This window comes from Carcharhinus amblyrhynchos, chromosome 10, assembly GCF_965287045.1.
Source record: "Carcharhinus amblyrhynchos chromosome 10, sCarAmb.v2.hapA, whole genome shotgun sequence".
Taxonomy (NCBI): domain Eukaryota; kingdom Metazoa; phylum Chordata; class Chondrichthyes; order Carcharhiniformes; family Carcharhinidae; genus Carcharhinus; species Carcharhinus amblyrhynchos.
Window position 1 is genome coordinate 102,212,965 of NC_137333.1, and position 13,238 is coordinate 102,226,202.

At 44.5% G+C, this 13,238-nt stretch overlaps 1 protein-coding gene across 1 annotated transcript in view; it reads right to left on the reverse strand.

The window, feature by feature from the left end:
* The window catches only part of acer3 (alkaline ceramidase 3), a 173,067-nt gene that overhangs the window by 23,783 nt on the left and 136,046 nt on the right, over window positions 1–13,238 (reverse strand). Inside the window, exons 7-8 of the mRNA XM_080197681.1 lie at window positions 7,925–7,983; window positions 1,726–1,827 (exon numbers count right to left, since the gene is read on the reverse strand). Of these exons, the coding sequence (XP_080053807.1) occupies window positions 1,726–1,827; window positions 7,925–7,983 (161 nt within the window). The remainder of the gene's footprint in view (window positions 1–1,725; window positions 1,828–7,924; window positions 7,984–13,238) is intronic.

Below are 13,238 nucleotides of genomic sequence, written 5' to 3' on the forward strand. Positions count from 1 at the left end.
GCGTGCTTTCCAGAAAGAACCATGGAATTGAGACTCATGGAGATACAGGTAACTTGGAATATAGAGTGACACATCAAAATTTTCATATGATACCAAGCATGGAGACAAACAGTGTGGATAATACTGTAATAAGACAGGTAGGGTAGTAGAGTGGGCAGATAGGCAGCAGATGGAGTTTAATACAGAGAAATGTGAGGTATTGCATTTTGGCAGAAGGGAATATAGACATGCTAGCATAGCCATGGCAAGTCAAATGATCTCCCCTGCGCTGTAACTGTTTTAGACTATGTTCTATGATTCTAGACTTAATAATCTAGTGTGCAGGAACAGGGAACTGGAGGAGGTTCAGAGTCGTGCAATTATCTTTGAAGGTGGAAGTATGTATTGAGAGTAGCTGGCAAAGTAGGAATGTTGGGCTCCATAAAAAGAGTACAGAAGCAGGGGAGTTAACGGTGAAGCTTTATAGAATTTTAGTTAGTCCACAGCTACAGAATAGCATCCAGTTTGATCATCACACTTTAGAAAGGATGTGAGTATCCTTGCAAACATATGGAGAAGATTTACCAGAATGGTTTTATGGACAAGGGATATTAGCTACAGGGTTAGGTTGGAGAAGCTGGTGTTCTCCTTTGATAGAGGTGGACAAGATGATATGGTATACAAAGAGAAGCTGTTCACATTATCTGATCGCACAAGGAACAGGGGACACAGGTTTAAGGCTTTTACTAAGAACTGCAGGATGGATTTAAGGAAGAATTTTTTATACAACGAGTGGTCATAATCAGGAACTTGCTGTCTACTTGAGGGTGGTGGAAGTGGACACTATCAATGATTTCAAAAGGAAATTGGATGAGTCACTCAGGAAAATAAATTTGCAGCACTATGGGGTTACAGCAGGGTAAGGGGACTGATTGAGTTGTTCTACAGAGAGCTTCCACAAGCTCAACAGGCTGAGTGGCCTCCATTTGTGCTGTTACAACTCTACAGCAATCACTTCAGGTTACTGAGGCCAATTTCAGCTGCAATGAAGGCACCGACTAAGACTAGCACAGGTCTTTCTATACATTCGACCAATCACCACTATAAACAAAACGATGTCAAGTCTTTGAGAAGACCGAAAGATTCTTTGTTTTGAGAAATAATACTATAAAAAAGTGACAGTTTATCTCCACACCAGTCCCCCATCTATATTCCTATTTTGATTTGATTAACTTTAACTCTCCCAGTAAATGAAAGGATCATTTCTGGGCAGGCAGAACATCTGCTACATTCCCAGTATTCATGGACCCCCCTTTTGGCCTACGTTTGGATTAGCATTCCCTGTATGAAATGCTGAGGTAAAACTCCAACAACAGCTGAATAAACTGAACTCAACCACAATTGGCACTGTCCGTGGATAAAAATGGAGAAAATTGCAAAGAAAGGTGAAACAAATTCAGGAAGCATTTATGTTGGTGTTATATCATAGAATCATTTAACAAAGGAGTGGTCTCTTGATCCATCATGCTTGTGCAAGTTCTTTGGCAGAGCTGGCCAATTAATCCACTCTATTGTGCAGCACCCCACCACCACACCCCCCCCACCCCACCCCCCATATACATTGTATTTTTAAGTACATATCTATTGAGAGCTTCCATCACCATTTGCACCAATAGGCTCGTGACCATAATGACTTGCTCTGGAAAAATATCGCAACCACACCCAATCAAAAGTCATAAAACTTACCTCAAATTATCGCAGAAGATGTTGTCTACATTCCAGAGAATAAAGCCCATCAGAAATACGCCTAATGATGTATAGGCAAGAGGCCGCAACCAAGGATAAACCCTGGAAGAAAAACATTATAAAAATCATAAAGATGACACACTTAAACTTACATCTTCCATGCCATCAGAATATCCCCCCAGTGCTTTACGGAGTGGTCAAATATGGAAGCCAATCTGCATGCCATGCAGACCATAAAGAAATAAATGACCATAAACTGTGTTTTGATGGTGTTGCTTAAGCAGTAAGTTCAAATTAATCAATAATGATATTGCTATACTGAACTGATATAAATGACCATGAAGGATGATGTGTGTTAACATCTTCAATACTGGGCATTGTTTTGCAGCACTGTTTGAAGGCAATGGGATAGGATTTTCCAGCCTTTGCACATCTATTGAGAGCTTCCATCACCATTTGCATCTCCTGACCAAAATGACTAGCTCTGGAAAAATATCGCACCCATGTCCAATCAAAAGTCATAAAACTTACCTCAAATTATCGCAGAAGATGTCTACATTCCAGGGAATAAAACCCATCAGAAATACACCTAATGGGTGTAAGGGTCCGCAACCAAGGACAAACCCTGGAGAATGAGCCATCATAACATTCAACATTCATATGCCTGTCTCAATGTCACATCAGTTCCATCAGAAACACTAGGTGAGATTTTCCACTTTCCAATGGTGCGATTTTCCAGTCCTGCTGATGTCTACAGTGTTTTGTGTGGCTCACTCATCCCACTGCTGGGGAACCTGCTGTGGTGGGGTCGCCGGTGCGACTGGAAGAACCCCGCCGGTTGCAAAGGCTGGAAAATCCTATCCCATTGCCTTCAAACAGTGCTACAAAACTTCTAACATATTGCAGGATCACAGAGAGATTGGAAAATATATACAAATTGCCAAAGGTGCCTACAAAAGGATGAGAAAAAAAACTTTTGAGCAGCTTTTGGTTACAAAGAACAAAGAACAACCCAGCACGGGAAACAGGCCCTTCGGCCCAACGAGCCCGCGCCGCCGCATCACCCTACACCTATTCTACCCTGCGTGTCTACGAATAGAACCCCTGACTTAGCCAGATTCAGGGGAGAATAGTGTCAATTTGGTAAAACCAATCAGCCTAAGAGCACATCTTTGGGGTGTGGGAGGAAACCGGAGCGCCCAGAGGAAACCCACGCATCCGCAGGGAGAATGCACAAACTCCCACAGACACAGGCCCAAATCCATGTATCTGCACAGCTAGCAGTGCTAGTCACCGAGCTGTTGCGGTGCCCTTCTACCGGTCCAGGATCAAGCACACACACCGACACGAAGTACTAGGCCACTCCTGGAACCTCCAAGAGCAGCCCACGCACGACCCACCGTGTGCATGCCCCTCGTTTGACAACGAGGTGGACCTCCACCTGCGAAATAAAAGACAAAAACGTTAATCACAAGCCTGCCTTTCCGGTGTCTCCCGAGGTTCTAACCCTTATTTAATTCCCCTACTATAACCCTCCATCCTCGTTTCACTCATGTGTCTATCTAACTGAACCTTAAACGAGTCCAACGTTCCCGCCTCCACCACCCTACTCGGTAGCGCGTTCCATACCTCCACAACTCTCTGCGTAAAGAACCTTCCTCTCATATCCAAATTATATCTCTCCCCCCTCACCCTTAAATCATGTCCTCTTGTATTTGTTACCAATCTAGGGAGCAGTCTCTCACTTTTGACTCTGTCTATTCCCTTCAGTGTCTTATATACCTCTATCATGTCCCCCCTCAATCTCCGTCTTTCCAAGGAGAACAGTCCCAGTTTCTCCAACCTTTCCTCATACCCCAGCCCCTCCATGCCAGGCAACATCCTGGTAAACCTCCTCTGCACCCTTTCCAGAGCCTCCACGTCCTTCCGGTAGTAAGGTGACCAGAACTGGACGCAGTACTCCAAATGCGGTCTAACCAACATTCTATACAACTGAAGCATTAGACGGCAGCTTTTAAACTCTATCCCCCTTCCTATAAAGGCTAGCATTCCATAAGCCTTCCTGACAACATTCTCCACTTGTGTCGCAACCTTCATGGATTTGTGAACCTGCACTCCCAGGTCCCTCTGTGTTTCTATACTCCTAATTTGTCTACCTTTAATCACATAGCTCCTCTCTACATTATTCCTTCCAAAATGCATCACCTCGCATTTGTCAGGATTAAATTCCATCTGCCACCTATCTGCCCACTGCACCAACCTATCTATATCCTGTTGTATCACCTCACAATCCACTTCGGTACCCGCCAACCCTGCCATCTTGGTGTCATCAGCAAACTTGCTGATCACACCACCTACGCTCTCTTCCAAGTCATTTATGTATACTACAAAGAGGAGAGGTCCCAGTACTGAGCCCTGCGGCACACCACTGGTCACTGGCCTCCAGCCGGACAAAGTCCCCTCCACTACTACCCTCTGTCTCCTATTACCCAGCCAGTTCTCAATCCACCTAGCTACCTGACCTCGTATCCCATGCGCCTTAACCTTTTCTACCAGCCTACCATGAGGGACTTCGTCAAACGCCTTACTGAAATCCATATAGATGACATCAACGGCTCTCCCATCGTCAACCGTTTTTGTCACCTCCTCAAAGAATTCCACCAGATTCGTAAGGCAAGACCTCCTTCTAACAAAGCCATGTTGTGTATCCCCAATCAGACCGCAACGCTCCAGATGCTCATACATCCTACCCCTAAGTACTTTTTCCATTAATTTCCCTACCACCGATGTCAAACTCACCGGCCTATAATTTCCAGGGTTATCCCTGCTACCTTTTTTGAACAGCGGTACCACATTTGCTACCCTCCAGTCTTCTGGGACCTCACCTGTGTCCAAAGAAGAGACAAAGGTTTGCGCCAGAGGCCCAGCAATTTCATCTTTCACCTCCCTAAGCAGCCTGGGATAAATACCATCAGGCCCCGGAGCTTTATCCGTCCTTACACTACCTAAAAGCCCTAGCACTTCGTCCCTCGTAATAGATATTTCCTGCAGCTGATCCTCAGCTCCCTCTAACAGACCGCACGATTCCGAACCCCTCTCCTTCGTGAATACCGACGCAAAGTATTCATTCAGGAGCTCCCCCATTCCCTCCGACTCAATACATATCTCCCCACTTTTGTCCCTAAGAGGACCAATTTTCCCTCTAACTACTCTCTTGCTCCTAATATAGGAATAAAATGTCTTTGGAATGGTTTTATGGGAATAGCTGGCCGAAAGAAACACAATAATCCACTATTATAATTACATTCAGAAGTGAGATGCAATGAGGATCCAATTGATGATGATGAAATTTGGAATCACTTCAAGGTGGAAGACTCAATGTAAAATGGAATTTTTCTGGAAACTTTAAACCACAAGAATAAATGCCAAATCATAGTCAGACATTCTTCCTCCTATTACATCTCAGGGATTTTTAAAAACCAGAATAAATATGAAACATTAAAGCTTCCCATCCCAGATGCTACAATGAGACATTTGTCTACTTCTTTTAGCGATGTGCATTTTGAGCCTAAAGCTAACTAGCCCAGATTTAACTGTTGCCGGAAGGAAAACTATACGCCAGTGGAGTGACCCTGTTCTTATCACTCCTGCACTGAATAGAAACATGAAACAAAGTGCTCTCTAGAGTTTAAACGGATGCGGGAGAGTACCAGCCAAAGTTCAAGTTGACCAAATTCCATCAGAGTGGACTATCTTTTACTTATGTTCAAAACAAACAAACTGAAAATAAACACAACATCACAAGAAGAAATAATATTTTGGAACCATTCTCAAGAACGGATCTTGTATGCTCAATGCTGTGACTCGGTTTTATTTATTCCCCTGTTTATCTTGCCTTTTCTGTTCTCCTTTTAACCTTGATGGGATGTTGCACTCTGGGTTATTGCCTTTCAACTTACTGGTTCAGTAACAGAACTGTAGCAACGTGCATCAGATGCCTTCCATTTGAAATGAAAATTATGAATAGGTTTGAGTTCCAGTTAAAAGTTCCCTCTGAAACAACCTGAGCTATAAGAGACATTCTAACACATACACCCCTGACTGCACTGTTCCATTAACTGCCTGCATCAGTTTAATTAGGACTCTTTCCCACAACATAGGAGTTCATGCAGTTGGTCTGGGACGCTCTCCCCTGGAAGGAAAGAAAGAAAAAATTGACTCTGGGAGGATTCCCAAGTTCTTCTTCAAACTTTACATCGACTGGAGGAGCCAAATGAAACCTCAGTACCTCAGGTTTCACTTGGCTTCTCCAATGGATGTAAAGTTTGAAGAAGAACTTGGGAATTCTCCCAGTACCTCAGTACCACCCTCAGTATCTCAGAGTGGCACGGTGGTCAGCACTGCACCAGGGACCCAGGTTTGATTACTAGCTTGGATCACTGTCTGTCTGGAGTATGCATGTTCTCCCTGTGTCTGCGTGGGTTTCCTCCGGGTGCTCCGGTTTCCTCCTACAGTCCGAAAGACATGCTGCGTAGGTGCACTGGCTATGCTAAATTCTCCCTCAGTGTACCCGAATAGGCGCCAGAGTGTGGCGACTAGGGGACTTTCCACAGTAACTTCATTGCAGTGTTAACGTAAGCCTACTTGTCGCACTAATAAATAAACATTAATTTTAGTTAAATGCAATGCTGACGAAACACTGAAGTACCAGCCTGGATAATGTGCAAAGTCCCTGAACCCACGGAATTCTGTCTCAAAAGGTGACAGTGTCACTTACTGAGCCCAAGGTTGACACAAAGCCCCTGAATCAATTCTTACTCAAGTGATCCCAGATGGGAAGGTACTACCAAAATAAGAATGCAAAGTTAGCCAGGATTGCTTTTTATTCTTAGGAGGTAGGCAACAATGGGAACTTAATTTCCCATTCCAAATTGCCCAAAGGCAATTAACTACATCGTGTAGTGACTGGAGTGAAATGTTGGCTGGACCAGGTAGGTTAGGCAGGGTCCAGAAGAGAATTAGTGAAGTGCTTGGGATTTCCCAATAAACTGGTAAACTGGTAAATTTTCCAGACTAACTGAATTCAAATGCACAAGTTTCCATGTGAGCTGAAAACCTCTGCCTTTCTAATCCAGCAACATAACCACTAGCCTACTGCAGAATCATAGAGTTTTACAGCAAAGAAAGAGGCTCTTTGGCCCATCATTCCCGTGCCGGCCATCAATCTATCTGTATCACATTTTCCAGCACTTGGTCCGTAGCCTTGTATACGGGAGTGTTTCTAGTTCAGACCTAAATGCTTAAATAGCTTAAACCACTCCCCCCACCCCCAATGGCATTAGTAAATTCCCTGCAAGGATACTGGTACCATTCCTATTCAGGCTCTCATTTGTATAGGTCCCACCTTCCCCAGAAATGGACCCAGTGATCCAGAAAAATAAAGTTCTCCCTCGTGCACCATCTCTTCATGCATTCACCTGCTCTACTCTCCAATTCCTATACTCACTTACAAGCACATGGCACCACTATCAATCCAGAGATCACAACCTTTGGGATTCTGCTTTTCAATCTGCTAGCTAGCTCTCTAAATTCTTGCTGCAAGACCGCATCCCTCTTTCTACTTATGTCATTGGTATCAACGTGAACCAAGACGTCAAACTATTCACCTTCCCACTTCAGAATATCCTGCAGCCTTTCAGTGACATCCAGGACCATGGCAGCATCCTAGAGTTATGTCTTTGGCTGCAGAAACACTTACCTGCACCCCTCCTTATTCAGTGTCCTACACTATTGCTCTTCCATTCATACTCTCCGCCCCTCCCTTGTGCACATTAGCCACTCACCTGGCCATGAACCTGGCTCTGGCTGCACTCCCCAGCGGAACCAGCACTTTCACCATCACAGAAAAGCAGCTCTTGAATGAGATACTTTCCCGGCTACCTGCCAGTCTCCCTTCTTCTGGTTGCTGGTTACTCACTTCCTCTTTGACTGCATTCCTTTAAGCTGCAGAGTGCCCATGTCTAAGAATACACTATCCACTCTACAATCACGTTGTCTTGTGTGACATGACTTTGAATGGTCCACATGATCATAACATGAGATCAGGATCTTCTTCGCAAACCAGGACAGGTCCATGAAGCTTAGTCTGAAAACCACAGTGCTCTATAAAGGGACTGTACATCGTTTGAACACTACTTACCACGTGACAATATATACTGATCGTAGGACTAGGCAGCTGACCAGGAAGCCGTACATAACCTGTAAAACAGGAAAGGAAACGTTGAGCACAAATAGACAAGATGCCTCTGAGAAATTAATGACTTTGCAATCATTATATTAGCATATAGGAACAAATAAACATGCCTTTCCACGCATCAGATTATATAAATAATTAAGCCTTACACTTTTCACCACTATTACAGATTTTACAATGACCCTTATTTCTACATCAGGTTTATCTTGTCAGAGAACACTCGCCCTGCTGCAGAACTGTAATGCACCTTCCAGGAAATTTTCACTTGTAGTTCGGATTCAAATGGAAGATGAGTGAACCAGGCAAATGAACAAGGTCCAGCAGAGGGCAGCAGAGCGGCGACGTTGATTGGCCGTCAGGGGGTGGAGGTTTGCGTCTTCGATGCAGTCACCATTTCTAGAAGGGGGACCTGAAGCATTCGGAATAAAGTGGTTGAGCTGGTGGCGCAAATCAGCACAAATGGATATGATCTGGTGGCCATTACGGAAACGTGGTTGCAGGGTGACAGGGACTGGGAGCTGAATGTCCAGGGGTATCAAGTGTTTAGGAAGGACAGACGGAAGGAAAAAGGGAGTGGGGTAGCTCTGCTGATTAAGGATAATATCAGGGCGGTAGTAAGGGAAGATATAGGCTCCAAAGAGCAGAACATGGAATCGTTGTGGGTGGAGATAAGGAACAGTAATGGGAGGAAGACGCTGGTGGGTGTGGTCTATAGGCCCCCAAATAATAGCTTAGAGGTGGGGCGGGCTATAAACAAGCAAATAAATGGTGTGTGCAGAAATGGAATGGCGATAATTATGGGGGATTTCAATCGGCATATTGATTGGTTGACCCAAGTCAGACGCGGTGGGCTTGACGAAGAGTTCTTGGAATGCTGTCGGGATAGTTTCCTTGAACAGTGTGTGATGGAACCTACAAGGGAGCGAGCTATCTTGGATCTGGTGTTGTGTAACGAGGCAGGAAGAATTAGGGATCTTATTGTGAGGGATCCTCTTAGGATGAGTGATCATAGTATGGTTGAGTTTTTGTTGCAGATGGAGGATGAGAAAGTAGGGTCCCGAACCTGTGTCCTCTGTTTGAACAGAGGAGAGAGGAATTGGCAAATGTAGATTGGGAGTGCAGACTGGTTGGTAGGACTGCTGACGAACAGCGGAGGATCTTTAAGGAGATCTTTTTCGGTGCTCAGCAGAAATATATTCCAATGGTAAAGAAGGAATGTAGGAGAAGGGATAACCAGCCATGGTTATCAAAGGAAATAAAGGAGAGTATTAAATTAAAAGCTGATGTGTTCAGAGTGGCTAAAAGTAGTGGGCGATTAGAAGATTGGGAAAGATTTAAAAATCAGCAAAGAATGACTAAGAAATTGATAAAGGAAGGATAGACTATGAAGCTAAACTAGCACTACATATAAAAAAGGACAGTAAGAGTTTTTACAAATATATGAAGAGGAGGAGGCTGGCTAGAGTGAATGTTGGACCCTTAGAGGATGAGAGGGGGGATTTAGTGGTGAGAGATGAGGAAATGGCTGAGGCCTAAAATACGTTTTTTGTCTCGGTCTTCTCGGAGGAGAACACGAATAGTTTGCCGGATATTAAAGATAGAAGGATGGTAGGAGTTGAGGGCCTGAATGCGATTACTGTCACTAGAGAGGTAGTGCTTGATAGACTAACGGGACTGATGGAATGCATCCCAGGGTTCTGAAGGAAATGGCAGAGGTGATAGTGGATGCCTTATGATTATTTACCAAAATTCACTGTATTCCGGGGAAGTGCCGGAAGATTGGAAAATGGCTAATGTTACGCCGCTGTTTAAAAAAGGTAGCAGACAAAAGGCAGGGAATCATAGGCCGGTTAGTTTAAGGTCTGTAGTTGGAAAAATGCTTGAATCCGTCATCAAAGAAGAAATAGCGAGGCACCTGGAGAGGAATGGTTTGATAGAGCAGACGCAGCACGGATTCGTTAAGGGGAAGTCGTGTTTGACGAATTTATTGGATTTCTATGAGGATGTGACTAGTGCGGTAGACAGAGGGGAACCGGTGGACGTAGTATTTCTCGATTTTCAAAAGGCGTTTGATAAGGTGCCTCACAAAAGGTTGCTTCAGAAGGTTAGGGTGCATGGAGTTGGGGGTAAGGTGTCAGCGTGGATAGAGGATTGGCTGTCTAATAGGAGGCAGAGAGTTGGTATCAATGGGTGCTATTCTGATTGGCGGTTGGTGACTAGTGGAGTGCCGCAGGGATCGGTGCTGGCGCCTCAGCTATTTACCATTTATATAGATGATCTGGAGGAGGGGGCTGAGTGTAGGGTAACAAAATTTGCTGATGACACGAAGATGAGTGGAAAAGCAGTGGAAAGTCTGCAGAGGGATCTGGATAGGCTGAGCGAGTGGGCGAGGACCTGGCAGATGGAGTACAATGTTAGCAAGTGTGAGGTTATCCACCTTGGCAGATATAATAGTAGAGGGATTACTATTTAAAGGGCGAAAAGCTGCAGCATGCTACAGTGCAGAGGGACCTGGGAGTCCTTGTGCATGAGTCGCAAAAACCCAGTCTGCAGGTGCAGCAGGTGATCAAGAAGGCGAATGGAATGCTGGCCTTTATAGCAAGGGAGATAGAATATAAAAGCAGGGAGGTCTTGCTGCAACTGTACAGGGCACTGGTGAGGCTGCAGCTGGAGTGCTATATGCAGTTTTGGTCGCCGCACTTGCGCAACAATATTTTGGCCTTGGAGGGAGTGTAGAGGAGGTTCACTAGGCTGATACCGGAGTTGAGGGGGTTGGACTAAGAAGAGAGACTAAATAGACTGGGTCTGTACTCGTTGGAGTTTAGAAGGGTGAGGGGGGATCTTATAGAGACGTATAAGATAATGAAAGGGATGGATAGGGTAGAGGTAGAGAGATTCTTCCCACTTAGAAAGGACAGCAGGACTAGAGGGCACAGCCTCAAGATAAAGGGGGGGCCAGTTTAGAACGGAGTTGAGGAGGAACTTCTTCACTCAAAGGGTGGTGAATCTCTGCCCGTTGAAGTGCTGGAGGCTACTTCGCTAAATATATTTAAGTCCCAGGTAGATAGGTTTTTGACAGACAAGGGAATTAAGGGTTATGGGGAGAGAGTGGGAAAGTGGAACTGATCCACTTCAGATCAGCCATGATCTTATTGAATGGCGGTGCAGGCTCAAAGGGCTAGATGGCCTACTCCTGCTCCTATTTCTTATGTTCTTATGAGTAAAAACAGTGGTCTGTGGAGGAGCTGTTGTCATGGGATAGTTAAACGGACCTCTGCATGGTTCCACACCCCCACCCCACCCATTATGATTCCTGGACTGGGTGGGACGGGAAAATTCTTCCCATGGAGTCTGTGGTCAGTCACAGAATGCTGTAACAAAGCTGAGTAGTCAACTCCATGCCCAATATAGAGTAATCAAATTATTCAACAAGGGTGTCATGCAAACATCCACATAGATGAAAGACGAAAGGATCCTCTACAGAGTAATCCATTCTCCTCTGACTATTCTTATTGAAATGTTCATTTATGCCACATCACAAATCACATGCATTTTCACTTTAGAAATGAGGATTCACCAGATAAAGTCTACACCCACACAACTACAAAATGTTCCATATCAGAAATCTTTGCAGCCTTGTGAAAGTCACAAGCGTTACACATCAGTAATTAACGTGGCAGACTTTGTTCAACTGTGGTCTGAATTAAAGGGGTTACACAGATTAGGCAATGTTGAGTTTCAGTTTCAAGTCTCATTGAAGCATCTGTGGAAAGCAAAGATTTCTCCTCATCAGATAGAGGAGTGGAAAACAGTGAAACTAATCTTGATTTTAATGCAAATATGGAATTACTGGAACATTTCGGATTTAGGATGAGAAAAAATACTGACATTACAGGCAGTCATTGTATATGCATTATAAAACCATTATTCAGATAATAAGCTACTGATAGGGTGGCACAGTGGCACATTGATTAGTACTGCTGCCTCACAGCTCCAAGCACCTGGGTAGGCCAAATCTGCATTCACAGCTTGGGTCATTGTGCAAACTCCGCAGAGACATTCTCCCTGTGTCTTCGTGGGTTTTCTCCAGGTGCTCCGGTTTCCTCTCACAGTACAAAGATGTGCGAGTTAGGTTGATTGCCCATTCTAAATTGCCCCTTTGTGTCAGGGGGACTAGCTAGGGGTTATGGGGATAGGGCCTGGGTGGGATTGTGGTCGGTGCAGATTCAATAGGCCAAATGGCCTCCTTCTGCACTGTAGGATGCTATGATTCTATGGTGTGACTTTAAAATAATTTGTATGGCTGGGTAGACTAAGGCGTATCACCTATGGAAAATACCCCTCAAGATGATGTATTCTATTGCTGAGCCAAAGTATTCCTTAAACACCTAAAATTGCTTCAAGCAGTTGTAAGACCAGTAAGCATAATAACACAATCTTTTATTTTGTGGGCCCTGGTCTCATTGTTACCGATGAAACAAATCACTGCTCCAACAAAACTGGTTGCATCAGTGGAACAATATCCTTGTAAGAATCAGCATCTTAATAAGCAGAGTGTTAATTTTAGCAAAGGGGATGAAAATGCAAGGATTACAAGGATATTGTTCCAGTGATGCTATTAGTTCTGTAGGAGCTGCCCCGACTCACCAAATGACCTTTTATTGCTTTTGAAAAAAACTCCAGGTTTAGTTATAATGTCTGTGGGAGTCATGGGGCGGCGATTCAAAACTAGGACTCCACCCCATCCTACCCAGAGACTCACTAAAGACAAGTACAGCAACACAATTGCTGATCTGGTTCAACCAACTCAGTCAGGCCAGGCTGAGGGTTTAAGACTTTCTGGCCAGGATTCTCTGGTCCCGCTGCTGTGAATGCAGATTTGGCCGAGTACCACAGTCTCCATTCTCATTGGCAGCAATGGTGGGGTGCAGAGCGTCAGGGAATTCCAGCCTCTGTCTTGCAGCAGAAATATATTTGTACTCAGCTATTCACGCTCATTCCAAATAGAATCAGAATCACAGTCCAGAACAGCGTTCCGAAAGCTAGTGGCATTTACGACCAAATAAACCTGTTGGTCTTTAACCTGGTGTTGTGAGACTTCTTACTGTATTTACCCCAGTCCAATGCCAACATCTCCACATCATATCTTGATAGAGACCAGAGGGATATCAGCGCTGGCTTGTTGGGACCTCCAGTAACCCGTATTTTCGAATGATTGCTTGATTACTAATTACTCATGCACACTGCGTCCTTGTGCAAC